Raw genomic sequence first — 10705 nt, forward strand, 5'->3', positions numbered from 1 at the left:
TCATTTATAAGTTGGAAAACGAATACGAGCGATTAACTTGGTAAGCAAACCATTTTATTTAAAGGTAAAGTTAAGAGATCTCTGTTTGTGAAATGAAAAGCACGTCTAAAAGTTAACAAATTAAATTGTACCGTACCGTACTGTACTGTACTGTAATCTAAGTCTGACTGGCAAACTAATCCTCCAGCTTTCTCCAGAATATGTTAGCATATGGACAAATTTATAAGATGAATGCTTTATTGTCTTCGTCAACTTTACGAAATTAAATCACTAAATATCTACACATGTTGAGATTCAATATTGTATAGTGTAATATATAATAATACATTATATTATATAGTGTACTTATTTTTTTGGGCCATAACAAGATTGTATGGAAGAATCCATGTTGTTTCCACATGAATATTAGAGAAATGTCAGTTTTCCATGTTGAATAGTTGGAACATTTTTTTCTTGTACTGTAAAAATTATTTAAATAATTGTTTAGTGTGAATTTCTCCTGTGGAAATGAAATCTGACATATTTGTACATGGTTATTTATATGTATGACGAAACACATACCTGGTCAGTCATTGAGGTGAAACAGCTTCGCACATGTGACACCAGATATTCTGATATTTTGCCATTTAACTGTACAGATTAGAGTTGTGAAGAAGTCCCTCGCAGGGTGTTTTTCCTCTCAGATGTACCATTGTGTGTTTGTCACTCAGGCCCTCTGTTTTGGACAACTTCGCTCTTCTATCTGGTCAGCTCAACACGATCAATAAACTGCTCAAAAATGAGACGCCATCCTTTCGCACCCAGATTATAATACCATTGCATCTGTCTCCAGACCGTGATGAGGATTTAGCAGTGAGTATCAGAGCTGCTGACTTGACTCTGGACATGTCTGCATCTTAAAAGCATGTGTAAGCAGTCTCCCTGACTTGTCTGTTTACCATCGCTGCTGCTTTTCCCCACAGAAACTAACAGAGCAGCGGGTCCCAGTCTTCAGCCACGAGATTGTACCAGATTACTTGCGGACCAAGCCTGATCCAGAAGTGGAGGAGCAGGAGAAGCAGCTGAGTGCGGAGGCAGCACGAATTGGCCCAGAGGTGGCCCAGGTCAGTTAGTTGTTGATCGAAGCAGTTTGGCTGTGGAAAAAAAAATGCTACCAGCCGTACAGTGTTTCACGTAGTTAAGCACCTTGTGTATATTTTTGTCCACAGAAACAGATCCAGACATTAAATAAGCTGTGTTCCAGTCTACTGGACAAGCTGAAAAATCCTCGTGATGACAGAGAAGCTGAAAGTGCAGGTGTGCTTTTTTGCACCATCACTGTATGAGGGTGTTGCCACTTCATTTCTAAATGCATATATGCCAGCATTTTTGAATCTTCTAATTTTTTCAGCAATGAGACAGAACAAACCGTCTTTCAACCCCGCTGACACCAGCGCACTAGTCGGAGCGGTTGCATTTGGAAAGGGGCTTTCCAAATGTCGGCCTCCAGGTCCAGTGGCCCCTGGACACCCAGCACAAGGGCCCATGTTGAGTGGAGGTCCTACCTTACAGCAAGTCACCATTGGTGCTGGCTCAGGCCAGCAGGCAGGGATGGGAGGACCTGTGGCTCCACAGCAGCAAGGACAGCCAGGTAGGGCAGCTGGGTTTCACCTGGCCGCTCTGAGTGCCTACTTTGCACGGCATTACACTGCAGCCAAACAGCATCTACGGTAGCACTGATAAATATGGCAAAGCATGTGAAATACACATCTGTCACAGTGTCTATGACAAGGACACATACAGGAAGATGATAAAGGAATGAATTCATTATTTTGTGCGTTTCAGCACTAAAACACAGCTCCTCTGGAGAAGCACCTGTAACAGGTATTGGATTTGGTACTTAACTGGTATTTAATTACTGTAAATACTGGGAAAAGACATAAGACTTCTGTTAACAAGTGGAACATAAAGATTTGTGTTGTGAATGTCATTGTGACAACATTTAAATCGCTCAGTTTTAGGAATTAAAAATATGAAGGTCAGGAAATAAATTCTGTTCTGGTTATGCAGTATTTAAGATTTTATCACACGCATTTAAGCAACAGTTATTTATGACTGCAGTAGGGATGGGCAATGATTTAAATAGTCATTAAATTTAAGATAATTGAATATTTCATGCCACTATGGGTTTGTCTTTAAAAACAAAGAGCCACTGTTTTCCCTTGCTTTTACTGGCGCCTGGGAATAACGCAGTACTATAATTTACAAATGCAAACAGCAAAGACATGCAGCGGACGACAGCCATCAAAAAGTCGTGGAACTTCTTCAAGAAAATAAAAATGAGGTGCAGTGCAAACTCTGCCTGGTTAAATTAGCATATCGTAAATCTACAACAACTATGCAGAGCCATTTGAAGGGAGGACATTCAGCAGAAAGTTCACCAGTCAATGACAAGCTTTGTCACCCAAAGAAGTAAGTTTGATGATTGACGTGTAGAGCAAACAACGGCCCTCATCACAAGGATAATAGCAAAGGACATTAGCTTTGTCGAGGGGGAGGGTTTTTGAAGCTTGATAGTTTTCATGGCACAACTGGATAAACTGTATGGTGATAAGGCCTGTGAGCCGTGCAGTCATTTGACAAGTGTAAAAAGGTGTCTCTGACCCCGGATGCATGGACAGCGCTTATAACTGAATCTATGTGACAGTTACCTGCCGTTATATAAGCAACTGGAAAACACATTCAGTCTAAAGCAGTGCTGGAGCGGCATACTGCTGCAAACCTGGCCAATGTGCTTTCCACTGCGGCTGAACACTGGGGACTTACAGGTAAAGTCATAACATGCACACATGACAACACCAGCAATATGGGGCTTATATGGGTGGGGGGTGTCGATCTTAGTCGAATAGTTCCTAGCAAGTATTTAATAGCATTGTAGCTTGAACTGTCCATCCCTAGACTGCATATGTGGTGATCCTGCTGGAAAGTGACTCAACCTCAGCTTTTGCTGTCCCTCTTGTCCTCTGTCCAGACAGTGCACCGATTGCAATTTACTGGGCCTGTTCTGTTTTTAAGTCTGACCTGTCTACTCCAATTTTGGCCGATTTCAATTTTCTTTCTTTCTAAGAACTGTAATTGACAGTATTGGCCAATCACAGTGAAAACCAGCTTTTCAGATCTCTGCCAATCGATCGGTACATCTCTAATCTATTCTCACACTAGCTGAATGTTTCAAGGGAACAGTTAAGTAACGTGTGTGCACAAAAATGATCCTTGATGTGCTGAGGTTTGTAGATTCCTGAGTAGACATGTACAATCAGCGTAACCTTGTGAAACAGCCTCTTCTGTTTTCATAATATATGTTTCTAATGACGCCACTTTCAACTCTACAGCTCTTTTAAGTTTAGTCATTATTGTATATTTAGCTGTTGCTGCAAATACACAACTTTTAGTAGTTTACCGTTTCCCTAAACAGTTTGGAGAGGAGTCTGTTTGTAATTACTGACTTTTATTCTTCCTCTCCTATTGTTGCTTCTCAGGAAAAATGCCGAGCAGCATCAAGACAAACATCAAATCTGCGTCTGCTTCAATGCATCCCTACAGCCGATGAGCTCCATCCCTTTTACTGAATGAACATTACACTGTGTGTCACCTTTGTGTGTGGTTACTTTCATGGAATGGGTTCATTTTATAAGAAGCTGTCTTTCTGTTCTCTCTGAAGCCACTTCTGTGGCATATAGTATGCTCTGAAAAGCGTCTCAAACATAACATTCTGATATTTGTGACTGTCTTGGAGCCTTATTTTGATATATCTGAGCTGCAGTGTTTGGGCCACTAGATGGCAGTATGCTATAAAGGATAGCAGCAGCTTGTATTTGGGGCTGTACTTGGACACTTTTTCAAACTAAGATGTACCTGCTCGTACATAGTCTGTACATGAATAAAATGGAACATTTTTAAATATAATTTGGGCCTTTCGACATTCTAAACAGTTAAAGTGGTTTGCCAGTTTTTTTTAGTAACACTACATCCAAGTTGGAACTGAACAGCCATGGTGTTTGTCCCGATGTGGACAAAATGGCCATCCCAACATTTAAGACGTGTGCTATGATCTGATCTCTGTTCAGTAGTACTGCCAGTTTCTTCTTCTCCAGCTTCTCTTTGCCCATTTCACCAATGGTGAGTATAATGAGGGTGGACATTGCTCTGTGTGGCCTGATAATGTCAAAGTGTTTAAGCGGGGAAACGAGAAAGTATCGGTGCTGACGTGTGAGGGGGGCCTCTCTCCACGTCGGCTCCCTCTGTCCACTCCAATCCCTGTCCTGCTGCACAGTGCAGTGATCATGCTGATGTCACAGCATGCAGGCCCATGGCTGACCTACATACACCCTCTGTCCCCAAACAGGCAGACGTCTCGCTGTGTCAGCCGCCATTGTTTGGCACGCTGCTGAGACAGCTCGAAGCTGCACGAGGTCACACTTGTCTGCAGTTGAGGTCTAAATTGTAAACAGAGCTAACAGGCAACATCCTGCTAATCAGAGAGGTTGATCAGAAGTTACCACCAAACCTACCCATACCAAGACCCATAGTTAAATAAGTGGTTTTGGCCTGTTTGCTACAAATGACATTGTAAGTTTTACGTCAGTGGAGACCATTTTTCAGAATGCTTAAGGGCTTAGATTTTGTAGATGAGGTTCCTGTTTTTCCTGCTTTACAGATGGGCACTGAAGTTTAAAGTTACACGATCCATCATTACTGACCATATCTTTGTTTTCTGTGTGTGGAAATTGCAAAGTGTGCACAGCTGCACCCCACGCTACAGTATTTCAACTTTGGTATAAAGCAGGTATGATGCTCGCTTTGATTTCAAGCAGGTTACAGTGTATTCAGATGAGTGGGAACTAGTAGCTGGATGATATGTAGGAAATCACATACCACAAAAAGTAGACATAGGAAAAATAATTGTTTATTTTGGGAAATGGCCAGCAGTATTGTGAAGCACAGGACTCTTAGTAAGTAGTCTAAAATAAGATAAAGCACTATTATGTTTAGTGATTCATTCCAGTGAAGTTGATGTTACTCAAATTTTATTGCAGGTCTTTTGTTGCATGTTCTACTGATATTTTGCAAATGACAATGACATGAGGATGAAAACACAGTATTTAATAGTAGTGATAAAAACAGTTATTTTATTCTTGCAGTTTTGCACGTTAACAGTAAAGGGGTTTGGTGGTAAAGCACCAATAATGTACTCTTTACTGAAAATGTGTGTATGAGAAAGTGTAAATGAAGCAATACAGATCACATTTGGCCTCATAAGGGCCAGAAGTGAACATGCACTTGTGCATATTGCATGTTTTTTAAGAATCTAACTCTGCTATGTTTGTTGTAGTAGTGTGGCAGCTGTAGATTTGTGATTTAAAATTATATATATATATATATATGTATATATAAAAGCTAAATTTGGTCTTTACCACCAACCATGGCACCTGCCATTTGTAGTATCTGTAAACTGTTTGTTTTGTGAACAGTTAATTAGTCTTCTTATATTTATTTATCTATTTAACTTAACCTTGGGTTTGGTAAAAGGCTTGGCAATAAGTTTTTTTAAAACTTCATTTTCTCATCTTGATCAGTGTTAAACTCTGACATGAAAACTGTCATGGACCTCATGATTATAAACTAAAATTGTTAATAGACATACATTAAAATCACTGTGTCTTGTTTATGAGCAAGCTGTTGCTGAATGTGCTCTGCATGTTGTTTTTGTGTTCTGATATGTTCCCCGTCTCCCATGATAAATATTCACATCATGGTCGATAAGGAAAACACTGATTTTCTTAACATGCTGTCTGTAAAACCTGTAAGAGCCATAGATGCAGGCAGTGATTTACAGTAAATTGCACTTTCTAGAGAGGCACATGTATAGGAATGTTGCACAATCACATCCCTGACACTGCTGTCAGCAGCAGTTTAGCCCTGTGACAGTAATGTCTCTTCTGTATTATGCAATTAGAATGCTAATTTCCTTCTCTTTATAGCGTGTTGCATCTGGAGCTGAATACATCCATTCGTGCTGACAGGCCCAGATGTAACGTCCAAAATATTCAACAGAAAATATATTTGGTCAAAAACTGCAGTGAGGACCGCAGTCGGATTTGTAGACATTCTCACCTTATCAAAGAAATGATCATACTATAGAGTACAGTATGTGTTAAGAGGAAACAAAGAGAAAACTTTAGAAACATTACAGTTTACCCACTTTCTCCTGTTACCTACCTTCACCTAAAACAAAAGGCTTCTAACATCTTTGTGAGGTTTTTTTTTTTTTACAGCACATAAATAAAACACTAGTTAAATCTTAAACCAGAATGGAGTGCAAAGTTACCATTAGAGCTACTGAAACTGACACGTCTCTGACTCCTATGATTTTGTTGTTAAACTGCTTTTAAATCATGTATTTACACTGATTTGTGAATTTTCATTTAATAAATCATAATAGTACATTTATCATTTATATTTTTGTTGATTATATATTTATTTATTCTTATAGTAGTTTATTAGTTTATTTAGTACTAAATACTGTGTTTTCTGCACCATAAAGTGCAGTATCTAAATGTGTTTTGTAGGTTTTGAGTGCAGACTTTGACACCTTAGGTCACACAGACCATGAGGGGTCAGCAGTGTTTCACTGTTGAGAGGCACTACAGTATTTCTCAAGCCGCCGTCTGACTATTCATTTGGATTCATAAACAAAGGTTGTGTGTGAGGTAGAGAGATGTCACATCCAGTGCTTTCAGACTGCCTGAGACTCACTGTACACAGTGGGTGGTGGGAAGAATCAATACGACAGCTGCCTCCTGAATTACGATATACAGTATAGGGACGCAGAGCAGGGGTAACTGGCCAGTTCCAACCAGACATAAATCCATCCTGACAGCCTAATCAGCATTAAAGCCAGCATTTCCCTGTAAATGACACACTGCAGTGACCAAGTATGTCATGCACAGAAGTGCACTGAAAACAGACAGAAACCCAAAACAGTTTTTCTCACAGAATCAACATAAATGATCCCACTTTTGTTGCTGGATTTGAGTAGAGATAATTATTGCAGCAGCACTGGATCTGAATGTCCTTGATCATCAGTGCAAAAAACGGTTTTGTTTCATATTTGATTCATGTTTTGGAGCGATAACTTTCTCATTTCTTTAATAAGAGCATCTCCTGGCACACTTTAAAAGGTTTTTTCCCTATAATTGAAGCGCATGATAAGGTCCATATCTTGCTTATTATGAAAGCTTTAGGCAAATATAAAGAAATACTTTACAGACTTAAACTCCCACACCCCAAGCGCTTCAGTATATTGCAGCTTCTAATTCAAATATTCCACGGTTGAAATAACTTGAAAGGCTAAGATGACGCACACTGATCTGTGAAATCTTTTCCAAATGTCTTCTTTATGAAAGTTGGGATCAGAGGAATTCATTAAAGATCTGTGGGTGGCATAGGCAATATGAGACTCAGGCTTTCCAGCAGCATGTCTTTGCCAACCTGAACTGCTTCCAAATCTGAAATCTGCAACGCTGCCTGGAACACACCCACAGTCGCTAATTACTTGACCCTATTCCTGCAGAACTGTTTTGTCTACAGAGTTACACTTTTTGTCAGCAGAGTGATTCGTGTGAGATGAGTGAAGGAGAAGACTTGCTTCATCATATGAATGCAGAGGGTTTTCTTGAGACAAAGCCTCTCCATTATGTCATGCCCGCAGACCTCAGACCTTGTATTGTCTGCTTCAGTAGCCCTCCCCTCAGGTGCATGTGTGTAGCTTTGGTATCGGTGTGTGTGCATCATGCTGGCGGGCACAGACATAACTGATACACATAATACATTGTGAATAAGGCCAGTCTTTTAATGAGCCTTGTTACTGTCATTGATATAATGCGAGCCCTGAGCCTGAGTGCATGTGCCACGTGCACTGTGGACTGGTTGAGGGTGATTGATATGAAGCTCTAAAAATCAGAAGGCTTACATGTACTAATGTCTTACGCATTACTGTCCTCTGCTTTGATTGTTTTTGCCGATGCTAATTTTTTTTTTACCTCTTGGCAAAATAGCTTTAAAGCATTTTACAAATCTAAAATACAGACCAAAATAATTCAGAAAAATTCAAAACTTTTTGTGCCTATTTGAGGCACACTGATGTTTTGAAACAGAAACGATTTAACAAGTTTAAAAGTGTCCTGTAAGTCCGAGCGTTGACTCACTACTGGGTCCCATGGCAGAACCTCTCTTGAATGTGCAAGCATATGGTCACCCTCTTCAGTGAATGTCTTTAGCCAAAGATGGGGCATTCCATCCAATACTTTTTACTTATGACCACAATGATCATGTTGGTGCTAGAGAAAAACAGGGGATCCCTAAAATGATCAGAAAGCATTGTGTGGGAGCCATGAATGTCTGTACACAATTGTGTACCACATCTTTGTAGCAGATTTTTTTTTGGATAAGTGACCAAATGGTTGGCTAGATAAAAATCAAGCCAGGTCCAAAGTATTTGGAATTCACCTTCTGGGCACCTTATTTTATTTTTACCAAATTTCATGGGATTCCATCCAGTACGTGTGTAGATGTTCCACTATAAAAATAAAATGTGAACCTCATGGTGGTGTTAGAGAAGCCAGAGGATCACCCCTGGGGACCACATCATAATTCCTCTGGGCTCTCAGAGGTGTGGGGCACTAACAGACCTGTGAAGTTAAGCCCCCAGTTGGAGCGGTGGCTTTTGAAAAAACCAAAGCCCCATTTGAAATCACAGTCAACAGGGCAAAAATGTAAAAATGTAGTTTTCGTTTTAAGGTTCCACTATATATTTACAGTACATTTGATTTCCTTACAGTGTTGATCTAAATATTGTTCTGTGCACCATGTATGTCCAACATGCTACTGCACCCAATTTTTAAAAATGTCTTATTATTATTATTAATTTTTGGCAAACCATTTTAGCATCAGATTCAACCTAAAAACCTGTAACCTGTATAAACTCTTTCCATGTCATTAAATATTACTGAGGGCATAGCCTGGGTGTTGGCAGCTGACTGACAGGAGTCCTTTTTCTCCGCTGTCAGAGCAGGAAAAGCACAGGTGTTACTAATAACATTAACAGTTCTGTTTAAGTGTCCCTGTAAGCCCCGGCACTGTGACAGTGAGCCAGCTCCAACAATACCAGGACCCTGAAACTGAAGCGGCTGAATAGAATCCGTCATTTGTAATTTCAGTATTTTGTAAACCTGAGCTTCTCCTGCTATGTCATGTCAGAACATATTTGTGAAAAAAGGCCTAAGACCAAAATTTTCTTTTTCATGTTGGTAAAACAAGCAAAGCTTGTTTACGTAAGAGGCTAATGGGGCAACATGTGCAACCCAGATATTCCATTTGAGATACTGCATTAGATTTTTCATTTAACCCAGTCTGCGTTGAAAAGGTTTTTTTGACATCCAGGCTACTTGACTGTTGTTTAAACAGCACTCCAGTGACATCATTTCAATATGAAGGAGGTGCTAATTATCTGTGAAAACAGGCTCATTTTTACTTACAAACCATCAAATCGTCTCTTTTTTGTGAGCGGATCTAAACATTAACACCTACCAAGTGACTCTTATTCAAAAACAACATATGGCAGTTGCATTTTAAGGTGAAAGATTTTTAATAAAATGTCAGAAAAAGATAATATTATTTTTCTTATTTCATAGGTGTCTGCTAATGGGTAGCACACACCTAAAAACTTCTCATTTTGTTCCTGATTGGATTTACATCTCTTCCTCCTTGTTGATCACTGTGGTTTTCTTAACCTACATTTGTCACAGTGCGGCATGAGATCCAGTCTACTGTATGTGTTAGAGGAATCAGACATTCAAACGAAGATACACTGATTTTTATTCAGCGGGATTTACACCTTTTTATGTAATGACTGAATCACCCTCACATGTGGTTTAGCATATACACCCGTCCAGCACTTCTTGCCTTTCATTCATCCAGCAGTGGCCAAAAGAGGCCCTTTGATAGAAACAAGGAGGCTTCTCCATGTAATTACATGTGATCATGTTTGCATATATCACTCCCACAGTCTTTGTCACGCTCTCTGATTTTGGACGCTCCTGGGAACCTTTTTTTAATCCACAAGTTAATGTTTCAACCTCTTCCTCGTCTTTGTTTTTTTTTGTCCTGTGGAGGGATGTATTGGAAGAACAGAATCAGACATCCTGTCTGGTTTATCTGCAGGAGAGAGATAAGTGTGGATTCCGCCTCTTTTAGGGAACACACTTTAACTGTGCCTGGGAGGAAACGCTGGGTGTGGGGAAGGGCGGTGGGGTAGAGGAGGCGTCTGTCTGCCGCAAGCACACAGCTTTCACTCACTTCGAAAACTGTGAAAATGTCCCCTTCACACCCTCGGCAGCTCAGCCGAGCTCTGGTGCTATGTTAGTGGCGATAAAATGCCTGCATGCTGTAGCATAGTTGGACGTGAGAGGTGCATGTTATCCAGAGGTGTTGGACTGACAAGTCTGCAACATGTAGACTTGTATCCTGAAGTGACTCCTGACCCTGACCCTGTTACAAAGGTCTGGAGGAGAAACCACACAAGTCTGTGGTGGAAAACCTAGAATATGATCATGAAAAAAGACAAAAATGCAATTTATTCAACAAAAGAAACTATTTATTTGGGATA

General features: G+C 40.1%; 1 protein-coding gene across 1 annotated transcript; it reads left to right on the plus strand.

Annotated features, from left to right (window-relative positions):
- Positions 1-5: 5 nt before the first annotated feature.
- Positions 6-3976, plus strand: med8 (mediator complex subunit 8; the record flags this gene model as incomplete). The annotated part of the gene is made up of 6 exons (XM_020609947.1): positions 6-40; positions 711-852; positions 963-1103; positions 1209-1296; positions 1391-1630; positions 3519-3976. Coding segments are annotated over 6 exons (717 nt in total), but the record flags the coding sequence as incomplete, so codon positions are not given.
- Positions 3977-10705: the final 6729 nt, after the last annotated feature.

This window comes from Monopterus albus, unplaced genomic scaffold, assembly GCF_001952655.1.
Source record: "Monopterus albus unplaced genomic scaffold, M_albus_1.0 scaffold103.1, whole genome shotgun sequence".
NCBI classification, from domain to species: domain Eukaryota; kingdom Metazoa; phylum Chordata; class Actinopteri; order Synbranchiformes; family Synbranchidae; genus Monopterus; species Monopterus albus.